This window comes from Austrofundulus limnaeus, unplaced genomic scaffold, assembly GCF_001266775.1.
Source record: "Austrofundulus limnaeus strain Quisiro unplaced genomic scaffold, Austrofundulus_limnaeus-1.0 Scaffold1770, whole genome shotgun sequence".
Lineage (NCBI taxonomy): Eukaryota > Metazoa > Chordata > Actinopteri > Cyprinodontiformes > Rivulidae > Austrofundulus > Austrofundulus limnaeus.
In genome coordinates, this window is record NW_013954172.1 from 24,649 (window position 1) to 41,000 (window position 16,352).

The 16,352-nt window shown below is 38.3% G+C and overlaps 1 protein-coding gene across 27 annotated transcripts in view; it reads right to left on the reverse strand.

Annotated features, from left to right (window-relative positions):
- LOC106536321 (adhesion G protein-coupled receptor L2) overlaps window positions 1-13,144 on the reverse strand; it is a gene marked incomplete at its 5' end in the record, with an annotated part of 27,292 nt that extends 14,148 nt beyond the window's left edge. For 23 of the 27 annotated variants that reach the window (XM_014033546.1, XM_014033540.1, XM_014033539.1 and 20 more), the window contains 11 exon segments: window positions 77-245; window positions 1,008-1,034; window positions 1,319-1,363; window positions 2,523-2,614; window positions 6,401-6,467; window positions 7,731-7,951; window positions 8,680-8,892; window positions 10,138-10,311; window positions 10,972-11,177; window positions 12,119-12,241; window positions 12,961-13,144. In XM_014033546.1, the coding sequence (XP_013889000.1) occupies window positions 77-245; window positions 1,008-1,034; window positions 1,319-1,363; window positions 2,523-2,614; window positions 6,401-6,467; window positions 7,731-7,951; window positions 8,680-8,892; window positions 10,138-10,311; window positions 10,972-11,177; window positions 12,119-12,241; window positions 12,961-13,144 (1,521 nt within the window). 27 annotated transcript variants of the gene reach the window in all.
- Window positions 13,145-16,352: the final 3,208 nt, after the last annotated feature.

The following is a 16,352-nucleotide window of genomic DNA, read 5'->3' on the forward strand; positions in this document are numbered from 1 at the left end:
GAGGAGAAAACCTGAATGCTTTCCACCTTGAAGGACAAATCTCAAAGTTTTAGCAATCATATGAAAAATAACTTACTTTTTTCTGGAGGAGGCAATGAAAAATGAAGATAAACATTCCTTGGAAGGTGTTGAATATTGTGAACAGGTACGCCATGACGATCGAGGCCTCGCTGATAAAAAAGAGACCAAATGACCACGTGAGGCCCAGCAGGCACAGCAGGGCGAAAGCTCCCATCACCCAAGACCTAACAAACAGAAACAGAAAACACAAGAGCGTGACAAATTTAACATGAGAAATGCTCARTGACAAAATAACAACAGGGATCTGTAGAATTTACATTTTCTTAAATGTGAAAAACTTTTAAAAAAATTACAATTTATAATTTGTGTGACAAGAAAAACAAAGAATGAGGAGAGAAAAAAACACATAAGCTTTAACTACTCCATCTCTACCCCTTCTTTCACATTTCCAGTTCAAACCTAAAAGCAGTTCCTGCCGTCAGAAAGACATAAAGGAAGCAAAACTTTGATCTGCTTTCCTGCAAATAACTTTGTCATGTGTCAGAACGTACTGAGCAGCAAATTCAGAAAGCGAAGCATGTTTTAAAATATTTATCTAGTGTGTGTGTGTGTGTGTGTGTGTATGTGTGTGTGTGCATGTTTGCAGAAATGGGGGTACAAGAAAGATGTGCAAAGACTTCAAGGATCAACAAAAAAAAAAATCATTCTTTGTGTGTAAAGGTCCAGTGAAGCCATTAGACAAACAGTTGTCACAGTTCAATGCTCAAACACACGAACAACAATAACCACAACACTGAACCAAACTGATGAAAATGGCGAAAGTGACCAATTACAAGGACAGACGATGAGAAGCTTTAAAGCTGCAGTTTGGAAAAAGGAAAAAAAAAAAAGTAAACGATAGAGGCAAAAAGGCGAGAGAACGAAGAAGGGAGCGTGACGAGGATACGCTGGGAAAAAAAAGAGACTTCTGGGCAACATGTTCTTACTTGATAAAGTGTTTATTATCTTCATAGCTAGGGAGCATGATAGGCAGGAAGAGAGAAACACAATTAGATCACAGCACAGAATGGTGCGGGTTAGTTGGCACTTGAGCGTAAGATCTTCAACTTTGATCCAAGGGAAATTTGGGTTGAACAAGGACCAAAATTTGTATATTTGGCTGCCGGATGATTCAGTTACAACAATTTCACTCAAAGCAATGCGTTTTGCTTAGAGAACACTGTCTTGTAGTTGAATTTGCATGGGCGCAGGCTGTTATGTGGGGTAAAATTATTTGAGGTGAGTGATGAAAGCTTACCCTGGCAAATCTGTATTATAGTAGCCATCACATACGCGATAATTACTGGTGTGGGAGCGCAGAACAGAGAGGGAGAGGAAGAGGGAGAAAGAAAAGCAGAGGGTGTGCATTAGCTTTGCATTCACATGCAACGTGCAACATGCAACAGTCAGTGTGCTAAACTGACTCTGAGTGCACAAAGAACACAAAGAAAATGACCACAGGGGAACGGCTATTAGCACACAGCGTATTCGGTCAGAATAAACAAGCCTAAATGAAACTATTTTAACATTCAAGAAGAAAATGAAGGCCAATCTAAAAAGCCGCCGAGGTCAGAATATGTGGTCTGCTGCGGTTTACTCCATAAGGAAGTAGTCAGTGACAAATAAAACAAGATGTCTAAATAAGCCCTTTACGACTGTTCTCCCTGATTGCGGTTTTACCACAGTGTTATAATGTTGCTCAAATTTAGAAAAGATTAAAAAACACCCAACTATAAATAGTAAKAGCAGTTCTATAGAGTGGCTTCAGCCGGAACACTGACTGTGCTAACACGATCCTATAAACTCYCATTTCTACAGCAACCAATAAGACCGTTTAATGGCAAATAAAAAAGGGTCCTGCAGCGAGCTTTATTAAATAGTGTTCTATTGACAAGTGGGGAAAAATAAATATAGCTTTTTTTCCTCCAAGAGCAAAATGTTAGGGTGGAAAATAAAAACAAAACAACAAAGATTTGTCATGTTCCAGGGGCAAACACACATAGTAGTTTTCCCTCTGCACCCCACCCAACCAACAGCTCACAGCACCACAGTTAAGCTGCCGCCTTAAGAGTGATGTGTGTCACGTCAATGCAATTCTGTGGTTAGTGGTTTGGAGCAAAACAACGCAGGCACAAAGAAAGCTCCTCGCAAAGTATGTGCACCACTTCACCAACAAAAAAATCCTGCCAGAGCTAAAAAACTTGTTTCACTTCTGCTGAAATACCATTTTAAATGTCCTTTCTTATTCCAATATTGTCTAACATTTGGCAGAAAATAGTTTAACTATTCTTTTATATTTATTTTTACATGAGTGAAGGCTAACAAACGTTAAGGGGACGGGCGACTAAAAACCAAAACCACAAGTGTAGAAAACTTTATAGCTCCCCATAGAAGTGGCAAAAAAATCCCACACTGCACATACAAAGGGAAATGTTGAGTTCAGAGTGCAATGCTTCACTTACTTTATATTCTCCAGTCGGCTGGAGTCTGGTTTCAGGGTGGTGGAGTGCTTCACCATTTTGTACATCGTGATCATCAGGAAGATGAGATTGAGCTGTCAAAACAGTAACGGCGGTGTTAATTCATAAAGATATACGACTCAAGACAAAGCAAAGAAAGAAAGAAACCGTTAATTTGTCTATAATTATAATCATTAAAAGAGCCTTTAACTCTACATGTTCTCAGACTGATCCAATAAACGTCTATCACTAGTCTCAGACTGGCCGACTGGCGCCAAATTTAGTGTCATTCTATATCAACAGGAGCATGAAAATGCATTAAAATCCATCAATGTGAAAAAGAAAAAAAAAGAAAGAAAATAGAAACAGCCACACAGCAGCAGTCCGGTAATGTCAGAAGGGAATGAAAAGTAGCAGGAGAAATAAGAGCCCATTGTTGTACAAAACAACTGCATATCATTTTATGCACGTAGTGAAATATTATGAGGTATAACCAGCAACAAAAGGCTTGGGGGAACATGGTATATTTTCTTCAATTCTCTTGTGTGTCCAGATGAAAAGGATGAAAGAAAGAAAAAAACAAGAAAGAAAGGGAGAGGGAGCTTGTTCGCTTTTTTCCCCTCCCCCATTTTCTTAAAAGTATTAAATCTTAAGGGAGAAGGTGGCACATATCTGGTTGAGACAAGGATACTATGAGCTGTGTTTCGTTCTGAGCACATTTATTTGGTACCTTTAAAAATCAATAGTGTGATTTAGAGACACAAAGGATAGATTGTCCAGCAAAGGGGCTCCTCCAAATAATTTACTTCAAACACATTTATTCTGGAGCAAACTGGTCCTCGACACGGCATGTACAAGCACTCACAGCAGACGTACCAGGCTGTTTTTGTACTGCAAGCCTGCCATGTATAAATAATGTCACGAAATGTCTGCGAAGGGCAAAATTCTGAGGCGCAGTAAAGTTTTTAATCAGCCGGTAATCAAACGGTACACAAAAACACTCAAACAAATACTTTCACAGTGACCAGTGCTTTTAGCCGTACGAATGAATGGTGCTTTTCGGTGTTATTTTTAGAATGCCAGAAAGAAAGAAAAAAATAGAGATGAAAAATAGGGGGACCTTTTGTGAGCTGGACTCAGACCACAGTCATTCACTCTTGAACAGAAATTTCTGAGTGTTCTGGTGCACACTGCTATCAAAAGACTGCCTGTGATCAATACATCACCCCCTCCACATGCAATCAACTCATGAAGCTGCACACAATAAGCCAGGCTTCAGAAGAAAGGGATGGCAAGAAAGCATGAAAAAAYGGYAAAAAATCAAAAAGTGACTTTTTTCCCTTTTTTTCATAGARGACATTGAAACTGTTTTGTTTCACAGCTACCACCCATTACTTCCGCCAGCCGTCTGAATGAGTATGACAGAGTGGGTGGGGAGGAACAGGTGGGGGAGGACTTTTGAAAAAAAAAAAAAAACCTTTCACACATGGAGTGGTGACATGGATCCAATGAGACAGAGGAGAGGGACACAGTACTTTAAAGCAAGCCAGCAGCAAGGCACATGTTCCCACCCCCACCGACATGCTTTCGCAGCCCTTCCCGGGGGGATCTCTCTAGCTGGAGCAGAGCTGCCTTGCTTCTATCCTTCACTCTCTTTCTGAATCATCACTGCAAGCCATGCAGAAGCAACCTCGACTCACTGAGACTGAGGAGAGAGCTTTTTTTTTTTTTGAAGTGGACTGTGTGTGTACACCCTGAACTCCAAATGAACTGCAGGGGATGAAATATTAAAGGTGCAGATGGAGCTGTCCGGATGACAAGAACTGTTCATGACGTGTCATGATCCAAAGGGCTTGGCGTTGAAGCTATCTCAAGCATGCTAATGGCTCCCCACCACCACTCATTACTTCCGTGTTCTCCTTTCATGGAGCTAATACCTCCTGAGCCCAGAGACGGGCGACCTCTGCTTAACAACACAGATCTAAATGCCTGCTCCCTGCTCTTGTTTTGAGTCAGTATTTCAGACCCATTTCAACAGGAGGAGAGAGGGAAAAAACATGACAACTTCGGGTTAAGATCAGTATTACTTTACGCTAGCATGGCTAGGGCTGTACTGTTTTCCTCATTTCTCCTGCTCTTATAGCCCTCTCTCATTGACAAGGACACAGCCAATTTGTAGAGAAACCAGGGTCACGGATGATGTAGACAAAACCTTGCTCCTGCCTGCTCCCCTGAGATGTTTTTTTTCCACAGTGCTTTGTCTTTTTTTTTGGAGACAATTGTTGCGTGGAACCAGAAGAGCGGCGCACCAAGCCCAAGCCAGTGCAARAAAACCTCATTCCTGTCACAGATTAGCTTCGCAGCAATACATTAGCTCCTCACAGGGTCATGATTCTATCTTTCTGGTCATCACCGCTGGGATCCTGATCATCATTTCCACTGCAGACGTATTTTTCATGCAAATTATTATGAGAGCAACAGTCGATTGGAAAACAATGAGAGCCCAATTTGGGGGGTGGGGGCATATTCCTGTGTGGCTGACAGAGCATTTGCTGAGGCAGGAAGAACCGTGTGTTTGCTTTAATACAATGCTCGCTTTTTCTTCAATTATAAGCTCACACGTTCAAAGCGGGTGCGGAAGGGGAGAAAACAAAAACGAAAACAAGAAAGAGGCTTTCTCGGCATCGACTCGAAAAGCATTTCAGTCTGGTGCAGACCTTCCTCAGGTCCTCTGTGTACCTCCTCATCCATCTTTAAATGCAACATCGAGACGTAATGTTTCTCTTTGAGAAAACTGTGAAATGCAGTCCAGTTAGTAGATTCGTCTTTTATTTATTCTGCCACAACACACAAAGAGACGTTCTGTAGCTTCGCTTTAAAAGCTCCAAGCAGTCGGCCAATGGTGCGCAGACACTCGCTGGAATTTGACACAGCTGCCCCCTTTTCTCTCTTGTATATTTTCAGTGTCAGCTTGATGTTCAGCAGAGGTCACTGCATCTGTAGATACTGTACCAACCATTAAGCTGTATAATATAAAGTCGGCGCTCAACAAATACCCCCCCTCAACCTCCCTGCATGAAAGCGAATCAAGTTTGCAGAAATTTGCCATCCCTTAGTTTGTACAAGGGCAAAGCAGCGGTTAGTGTGGAAGGCTTTGAGTATATATATGTGAGGGATAGCAGATGCTATTTCCTTTTTTTTTACTTGTGCAGAGAAGTCAGACTCCCCGAGGTCTCATTCTTCTGAGCCTCTCTGATGGAGCGGGAGATAATAATGTCATGACCAGTAAATAATTGCATGCCTTTTATGGGACATATGTCAATAGGAAATGCTATATGTCCTTCACCCTTGATGGTCCTTGACCAAACAGAGAGGTGCCTTTGCTTTTTTTCTCTCCCTGACACCGCCAGCTCCTTTTTACTAAAGGCAGACAAACATACGGAAGCGGATGCAGAGGAGAATAAAGGGAGGAATAAACTCAGAAATTGCCATTCTCGATACAAACTCCCACATTAGGCCAATGCCTAATACATATTTCCAACTATGTCACATACAGTATCAATTGAAAGCTATTAGGTAATGTCACTTCGTAATACTTGTACAAATATGGGGTGAAAGTACACCATCAAGCCCTGATTCTTGTCGAGGCAGTAAGAGGCACAAAGAATTGTCGGGCGCCTCAGAAATCTGTCTTTGGAGCAGAATTAACCTGTCATCGCTGAGGAGACAAGTTGAGGAAAAAAAAATCCTGCTGACTTTTCCTCTCGGTTTACCCGCTTCACCTATTTATCTCGCTCCTGCATCTCTTTCATCTCACGTTCTCCCAGTCCCTTCCACTCTCTGACAGCCTCAGTATTCAAAGCAAAAATAAAACAGCTTACCATGATGATAAAGGTGACAGGTCCTATAAAACTCCATATGAAATGATTGTCCACACTTAGCCAGCACCTAGGAACAAAAAACAGATTGTTTTAGCTTTAGCCCAATGTTGTATAAAGTACCTGAAAGTGATACTTGAGTAAAAGTACAAGTATCTTATCATAAAATTACTTTGGTAAAAGTTCAAGTCTCCTCTAAGAATATTACTTGAGTAAAAGTCTTAAAATATCTGATTTATTTTGTACTTAAGTATCAAAAGTAAATTTCTGACATAAAATGTACTTAAGTAATAAAAGTATTGAGTAAAAATGAGTGGTTAGTTTTTCCAAAATACATTTATTGGAAGGTGACCTCTTCAAAAAAATTTTTTTCTAAAGGCGTGCAGCTTTGATTAATTGTATACAAACTAAATACAGTATCAGAATGGTATATATTTATACTTCTCATCCAACCACAATTAAATTCACTCCATCCCGGAGACACAACTTTTCAGGATAGTATTTTTTTAACAATAACAAGCTGAAATGAAAATAGGAGTAATGACTTTCTACTTCTTACCTTTTTTTAAAAAAATGTAAGAAGTAGAAGCAAAAGTAGGCTGAAAAATAATTACTCAAGTAAAGTACAGATAACTAAAATTTCTACTTAAGTACAGTAACAAAGTATTTGTACTTATACAGCTCTGCTTTGGCCAGTGCATACAACAATTTTGTCTTCTTGCAAATAGATACTAAAAGAAAGAAAGAAAGAAAGAAAGAAAGAAAGAAAGAAAGAAAGAAAGAAAGAAAGAAAGAAAGAAAGAAAGAAAGAAAGAAAGAAAGCTGTTGTTGAACTGGTCATATTAATGTGAGGTCTTTGTTTTTACACCTATTAATAACCTACATTACATTTGTAAGAAAAAAAAAAAAGAAGACCCAAAGACGTCCCTCATAACAGTCACTGATATATTATGGCCATTAATTTATGCAATAGGTTTCTTCTGTGCGGCACTTTTCTCTTTAAGAAAGCATTTACAAACAAGAGGTCACAGGAGGGTCTTTGAACAGACAAGCATTAATGTAGCTGCGCCCACTGGTGAAACCACAGTGTTGGGTCTGTCAGCCGCTTTCAAATGACATGAAAAATTGAACAGCTGCCCATCCCTGGCAGAAAAAAAACACTTGAATGTTTTGGTGTAGTCTCCAGGGATGCACATAGGGTGCTGGCAGAGATGATGAGTTGATTTCTTTTCAAAATCTGCCACACACAGACACAGCAGGTAGGCCCACAAAGTGGAGTATCCAGCATGTTTGTTCTGCATCTACGAGAATGTGTTCAGACAGCTGCACTTACGCTTTCTTGGTCCCGTAGCTGCCGTAGTCGATGGCTGCGGAAACGCCGACGACGATGGCAGGGAAGAGGTACCCAGATGCGTAATAGTACTTTTTTCGTGAATATTCGCTCTCAAAGACCTCCACGAGCATAAGGTACAGCTGGACTCCCTCAAGGCACATCCAAGAGAAGGAAGCCAGGAAGAAGAAGTGGAGGATCCCTGCAATGATGGCGCATCCAATCTGAAAAGGAATAATTACGGATTCAGTCGAAAAATAAAGAGTCAAGAACAAACAATACAGTAAGAGTTTTCATAAAATGGCAAGTTTTTTTTATTAGATTAACTTGAAAAATAATATGTCAAGCTGTACCTCTYTTGTATTTTTTCATCCAGACAATACATCAAACATCCATATATTTTATTAACACCCACAGAAAAGATGACATTTACAGTTTCTGCTTCTCTCACTCAGCAAAACGTATATCAGTGAAACCAATGAAAAAAAACATAATGAATATTCATTCACCACATGCATGGCCTTACTTTTCCATCAGCACAGCAGAAATTAAAATGTCATGCATATTGTGAGGTTAGAGTTACTAGATTTCAACACACAGCTCAGCACTCAAAGCTTTGATTTCCTCACTGCATGCAGAAAATGTTTCTGTAATTTGGGAAATTGAGTGGAAAATGTGGATAAAAATGTTATAAATTGGTATGTATGCAAGCTAAGCTCTGGCAGACGCAGTGGCTGTAAGTGGACAAAAAGTTAAAAAGACCTGTCAAATGTAAGACATGTCTCCTTAGTCATCTGTAATAATGATACTAATGTCAAGTCAGAGACCAGGAGAAAAGCTTAGAAACACATCACTTTTTTAAGTCCCATCAGTCATAAAGAGCCTTTTGTTATGAGGTATGAGAAAAGATAAAGTGAAAGGAAAAAAAAAACAGGTAATCAATCCAACCTACCCTGGGTTCTGTCATTTCAATACCAATTAGGAATATTAATTCTGCAATGAAGAGATTGATGCACAGGTTCTTGTGGATGGTGTTGCGATCGCTCTGCAGGCCTCGGAAGAAGCAGAAGGTGAAGATGCAAATGGTGAGGCAAACAAGGGAGACCGCGATGCCCACCCGAGTGATGACAGTAAGAAGCAGCTCATGGGAATCTCTAATGTTGCCCTAAAATACAAAACAAACAAAAAACAATTAGCCAGAGGCAAAACATATTGGTAAAGAGACAGAAAGTCAGCTCATTTGTTTTCTTCCTGCCCTGCACAGAAGAGATGAAGATTGTGTACAATTAATTTTGTTCATGCAATGTGTGGAAAAAWGAAAAAMAAAAACAAAACAAAACAAAAAGCCAGGAACAGAAACTAAAAAGTCTTTAGACTAACAGATACATAATAAACAAAATTTTCAGTGTACAAAACTTTAATACTAATAACAGAAATATGACTTGATGACCAAACATGTACAAAATATCTGTTTATTTTCAATCTATCTTTGTGCCTTTTGGGGTAAATATTGCAAAGAAAGGTTAAAAAACAGTTTAAATCTAAGTTCCAAGGTATTTGTTTCTAKTAACATATTAATGGAGGTTCAATAGTAATCAGGGATAAAATATGGGGGACAATTGAAGGAAAGCAGAAGAACAAAAAAGGAAAAAGATTTTTTGTCAATTAACTTGCAATAAAAACATTTTAGATACAGTAAGTATGCATTAAATTATGCATTGCATGCTTTTAAATTCTTCTTTTTCACATTTAAATCATTCAGTTGGGGTCTAAATAAAGTGGAGCTGCAATGCGTTGGTCTGAATTCCTCCTTGCAACCCCACAAGCCCCTCTTTCACCACGTTTCTGAAGTGTGTTTCAGATCAACTCATTTTGAGGCTGTCTCTTCAAATCCAAATAAAACACTTCACACCCCCCAGTTTAATAGAGGAGTTTACGACTATACAGCTGCGCAGACATGCTTTATTTACAAATTAATTAAGATGTCAACATGGAGCCAGAGTCCATCACAGAGCAAGAGAAAAATTACATACAAGAAAAATGTAGTTGATAAGTCCATACCTTATATGTCTGTTTCATCAAAAATTAATTTCATCCCAAAGGATGATTAAAAAAATGTAATTGGTTTATGGTAACTGTCACAAACCACACAAAAGTAACTTTGCGAATAAAAGGCATTCTGACCATAGAAAGCATGTTGGCTAAACATGTACTGTAATGTGATGTGTAAAACCACTGTTCTGACAATTCTGATTATTAAAAATCTTGTCAAATTTGGCCATAAAACCAAACAATCAATTAATTGACGTCTAGTCTGCAGTCTGAGCCTCTAAACATTAAAAAGTGTCACTATCTAAATGTATCTAAAGTTGAACAACAGGGATTTAAAAAATAAAATGGAGCGACATACTGTGATTTCACGGTGTGCCATGAGGATGGCAAAATTGGTGAGATGGCTGCACGAACAGGTGGTGTGGGTTTTATTGGAGTCCAGGAGTTTGCAGCCCTGCGTGGACCAGTAGCCCATCATACTCCTCTCAGAGTAATTCCAGAAGGAGCAATTGGAGTTGAAGTAGTGCTCCATCTGCAGATAACAAGAGTTATGGTTAAGTGTCCAAATAATTGACTTCCCAAAATTGAAGCACATGTAGAACACAGAGGCCATTTACCCCCTACTCATACAAAGTATTTTTCAGCACTGATATGGATGAGAATTTTTTCCCTTCACAGCTCTTATGAAGCCATTCATATGTTGTATCTCATTTGGCACGTGCCTGCTCTACCGAAGCATGGTTGAGTATATGAGGCCTTAATAACAGAGAAGCATAATTGTTTGACGGCGTGTCTTTAGAATTGCACAGTTTCTCTGATAAAGAATGGAGTCACGCATGGCCCTCTGGGAACTCCAGTGACAACTTTAAAAGACAAAAGATAATTGGTGCTCCAGTAATTTCATCCTAGATTGTAGGGCTAATCTAGGAGTTAATTTCCCCCTCTATAAAAGAAAATGGGTATCATTTATATCCCAATGTTGATTAAAGAATTAGTTTTCATTAAGAATTCACTTAGGTTCTAAAGACTCCTTTAATTTGATGTTCAATGACTTAAATAAACTGCCGACTGACCTAGTGAGACATTTACAATTCAAATAGCAGATCTCTGTCTACTCTGGCTGTTCTCTCCTGGTGCCTTTTTTTCTARATATATAAATGACCTCTTCATTCATTTCTGCAGGGAGACTTACATCAATGTGCTGCAGGGTGAAAATCACTGGGTCATTAATGAATACACGGCTGGACTCCTTGTTAAGCGAGGCAGCGATGATGTCAGAATTGACGGCCACTGACACGTTACGACCGTAAGCCTCATTGGCCATCTTGATGGTGGCYTTCTCTGTGCCAAGGAACTGGCTCAGGTTTTTGTACAGCACAAAAACTAGCTTGGCAATTCCTGGAGAGTGAAATATGTATTTAAAAAAATTACAATTAATAATAAAAAATTGTGGTAATAAAATAAACAGATAAAACATGATTCTAAGCAGAAAGGTAAACATTCCAATACATTTTTTAGGGTTAGGGTTAATGGAGTTTAAAAACTGAAGCAAATGACAAGTATGACAAAGGTGTATAAGAGTTAAGGGGAAAAAAGCTTTCTTTATATGAAATCTTATTTCTTTTTAAATACACAGTTTCCTGGCCTTTTTATGGTATATATGATTTGCAGCACATTAAGCCCAAACCGCATTTAACTCCTTRCTCTTTTCAGCCCTTTCTCGACACTTTGCACAATCATAATGGGGTGAAACATGTCCTAATCAATTTCCAAGAAAATACATTTTAATGAGGATTAGGCATGACGTTCTGAATGTTCTACATTATATGTCTTAAAACTAAAACCTGTACAATGTTCATTTGATGCATTCTAATGGGATGCATTTGTGTTAATTGTTAAAGTAAAAATTCTGAAAAGAAATTTGCATTTCTTTTAATATTTTACTGTAACAACAAGCTCTGTAGTGTCCATTTAGATGTGTAGTTGTATCACATTCAGCATTATCAAATATCCTTAGCATTCATGCAAAGCTTTTAAAAGTAATACCTCTTTAGATTTTTCTTTTCAACAAACATCACAACATATAATTTGTGCAGGGGCATACTGTTGTTGCAAATTTATAAAGCCAATTGTTGACTGAGTGCTGTACAGTGTTGCATAACACTATTTTAACAGCTATTCTTTGCAACTTGAATTAAGGGCCCATATATGTGTATGGATAGAGTTAGTGGTAATGCTAGGACATTAGTTTTGACCTAAGTGAATACATTTAATTGTTTGCCACTAAATGAATAATCACTTTGTTAGTCACTGGGGTCAGTGTTATTTGTCAGACGTACCATTTCGACTGTTTAGTTTAACTGTGTTGGCCGACAGCTGAATTGAGATTCCACTCTTGCTGTACTGTGGAAATTTAAAGTCCTGGACTTGGCCATCTGTGCCGAGCACGTACACATCCAGAACTGCAGATCAAAGAGAAACAAAAACAATGTAATATAAAAAAGTTATTGTTGACATTTTGACTGAAATTTTTAAAATGCCAAAAGAAATACCAAAAACAGCAGAGCCTTGTATACTGATACCAGAGGTTTTTTTTTTCTTGAACTTTATTCACAAACTGTTACAGTATGCAGACCAAAGGACACAAGAACATGTCATGTGAACACTGAATCTTGGCGAGAGTGAACTATGCAATAAAAATGTCAATCACAAAGTGATTCCCCCCCCATCCAAGCTCTAGGTAGTATGAATAAAAGAAACCTTCCCTCGATGGTTTACCAGATGAAGAAAATGAGAAAAGGAAGACTAGGCTGTGGATAAACAATGTAATTTTTCTGACTCCACAGCAGGCTAATGTTCACATTAATGTATAGAGTTACAAGGTCTAGACACATACATTTGTAAAGTAAGTGTGCGCAATCAGAGAATCCAGTCTATTTAATTGTCTAATATTCATCACTTTGTCAGTAAGCGACTCGTTGAACTTAATATGTGCCTTTTTTTCCTGTTCCCCCAGGGTTTAAATGCTTATTATGAAAACAAAGTCCTTCCTTTATGGGACAACATTGTTTTCCCATATTAAGACTAACTCTTACAATGGAATGAGACTAACCAAATTAACACAGATTGCACTGATCGTGAATGCGTGTCATTCGGCCACTTTAAACTCTGCTTTACTTACTTATATTATCAGCAGGAACTTTGACAATGGCGGGTTCCACGAGGTTGTCAGCAAGGACAAAGGCTCCTTCCTCTAGTGTATCCAGTAACATGGTGGCTGCATGAGTTTGCTCGGTGCGGTTCATGTCCTGCCATGACTTCAGGGCCTCGGGTCGCAGAAGGTTGTCAACTGTATCCACAATGGCCTGCGTCAAACCAGGCAAGACAGGGAAACAACAAATAAACAAAATAGGAACATCAACAAATTGAAATGGCTTTCTTTGGAAATGTACAACTCACAATGACATGCACACTTTGAAATGAATGAATGAAGAATTCTGAAGAATCACATTAAACCAAGGCATTCTTATTTTACAATAGTCAAAAAGAGACATTTCCTGGATCAAAAAGAGATTCTTTTGAAAACCATGTTGACCATGAAGGACAAACTGAGAGATGTACTGGTGCATCACTGATGATAGGGATTTTGTTTCTTGTTCAAGGACGTTGAATCATGGCAGACACTTTGGGTCACAGTGTACTGAGCCTACCAGGCCGGTCTGATAACAGGATATTAAGAGCTGTCCTGATGAAAGCACCAACGATTGTCCTCAATTAAAATTCTCTAATTGCAAAAACTCTGTATACAGCTCACCCTTCGAAAAAACTTTAAAAAATGACTGAGGCAATCTGAATAATAAAATGGAATGTTGAACATTTATCCCAACTGGAGACATTCTATGGTGCCAAGAAGTACAGAGGAAACAGAATAAATTAGGGCTGCAGAGTATATTCGGGAAATTGACCTTTTTAGAAATACTAATGCACATGCTCAAATTAAGTATTTTGCATTGTGGTCAGGGGCAGAGCTACACTTTTTTGAAAGGGGTTGCACAGGGTGGCCAAGGTGTTTTAGGAGGGCACACAAATAAAGAAAACTACTCTTGATTTGAAAATTCAATGTGGCCACCATAGCTAATTTTAATTGACTCTAAGTCAGCTGTTCAAATAAATAGAGATGAAACTTTGTGTGGATTATCTAAAATATATGCTGATTGCTAGTCTCATAAAGTACCTGTGACATGCATACACTTCAAATACAAAAAGTCAAAGAAAACATCTTTATACTTAAGACAGTTGCCCTAATACGCATGATTTAACCCATTTTGCCACATAACTGGCCTATTTTCTTTAGAATTTGTCTCAACCAAATTAAAACAGGAAGTGACATCAAATAGGAAATATTTAATAAAATAAACTTGCTGGTCTTTGTTTATTAAAACAAAATCATTTAAACTTTAACTCTCCATCTCTCTTTGAAAAAGACTCAAAATAATATAAAGAAAAATTGAATTCTTCTCTACAGTCTGTGTCTATGTTGTTAGCAGTTGTAGCAATGCTCTGTTTCCATACATGCATTCCCCTTTGACATCACTTCCTGTTCCTTCACATGCAAATATCTCAACAACCATTCATCTCAGCAGCGTGAAATTTGTTTTGCAACATCTTGTCAATGCTATCTATCCAAAAATGCATTCATGTTTATCTAAAAAAAAATGATGTCACAGGCACTTTAAGCTAATTGCTAAAGCAAATTGTATAAATTACTAAAATTCAGCCATTTTTAAATAAACACATCTAAAAATTAGCGTAGCAGTAGTAGCCAAGGAACAGTCTTTAACAAAATCTGAATTCAAATATAAAATCTAAGATAGCTACCAAAGCTAATTTTAAATGGAAACAACTCAGCCATTTTTAGAAATACTGAACTGAGTTGGTATGGTGGTTACCAAAAGCAATCCCAGACATTCTGAAAGCTAATTTCAGTTTTAAGCTAAGAGCAAAGCTCATTTGAAAAAAAAAAAAAAGAGGTAAATTTCAGCCAATTTTAGACACATAAAGCTGGTAATTGGTATTATAGTAGCTGATGATATTATTCAACAAATTCTGAATGCAAATCAAAAATTCAAGATGACCACCTCAGCTAAACTCAAATGGCTATAACTCAGATGTTTTCAGAGGTGCTGAGCTGAAACTTGGTGAATTAGTAGCAAAGTGCAATCCCTAATAAACTATGAAAATCAAAAATCCAATATGGCCAACTAAGCTAACAAGGAAAAATACTATAAATCAGAAATTTGTGGATATAATAAGCTGAAATTTAGAGCAGTGGTAGCTGAGAGCACTGCCCACCAGATTCTGGCACCTGGTGTGGCTAATCTTTGACCATTTTTCTTCAGCTGTGCTCTGCAGTCATTTCACGTTGAGGACAATCACTATTACAACATTAAATGCCAATATAATTAATTTATGAATTTGTTTGTATAAAATGTCAACAAAAAAAGCAGGTGTAAATGGCTAAAAGACTACAGATGAATGCCAACTTAAAATACCGGAAGTAGCTAGAACTGTATTGGGGCCCAATTTTATGCAATTCCATTAAGTATCTTTAAAAAGGTCAGTAATCAAATCAGTGAATCTAATCAGGTAATCAATGGTGGTGGCGTCTGAAGGGAGGGGTGAGAGTTGGTGGTGGGGCAGTTAATGTGATTGTCACATATGGCAGTTGTCAGATACTACTGCTTTAACAATCCCTTGTCCCAGATCCTTTAATGCTTACATTACACCAATAAATCTTGTAATCTGCACTGTCACATCTTCTCTAACAGTGTCACAATGAATTTAAATCTGCTTTTATGTGACATTATGAACCAAATGAACGTCTGTGGAGGACTCTATGTACATGTTTTCTTTTTCTTTTTTCCACTGCTTCATTTACGTGTGCCTGTCATTTGGTTGGTTAATTAGCTTGATCTATTTTAATGTCTTTCCCAAAGGAGCAATTTTTATGTGGGTGGTGGGTGTTGGAGACAGGTGGATAACAGTGTTGTCCCTCATGTGCAGGTCAAAACACTTGAATGTTTAAATTTTAATCTAAAATGACATTTTAGAAAAAAAAATCCATTATATATATATTAGGGATGCACCGATACGATACCAGTATCGGGTATTGGTCCGATACCATGTGCGTTAACTCGTACTCGTACTTGTAAAAGTGCTCCGATACTACAGGACCCGATACCAGCTTCATTTCGCTCAGTTTGTGCATAGACGCTCTAAACCAGCAGGCGGCGTAATCGCGCAACAGACTTAATGCCAGCTGCATAAAAAACAGAAGAAGAAGATGACGACCACGTTAGCCGAGCTGAACAAACTTTAACAAGCAAGAAGTTTGTAGAGGAGGTGTTATGTCAGCGGTGTGGAGGTATTTTCAGGTGACAGTAGTAAAACGTCATCCCTGCTGTGACTGTGCTTCTGAGACTCCTGACACTGGTGAAGATCACAGAATCAAAAACAATGAAGTCCACTTTGGCTGCAGCTGTCAAGAGGCGCTTCACTGATGCTGAGAAAAAA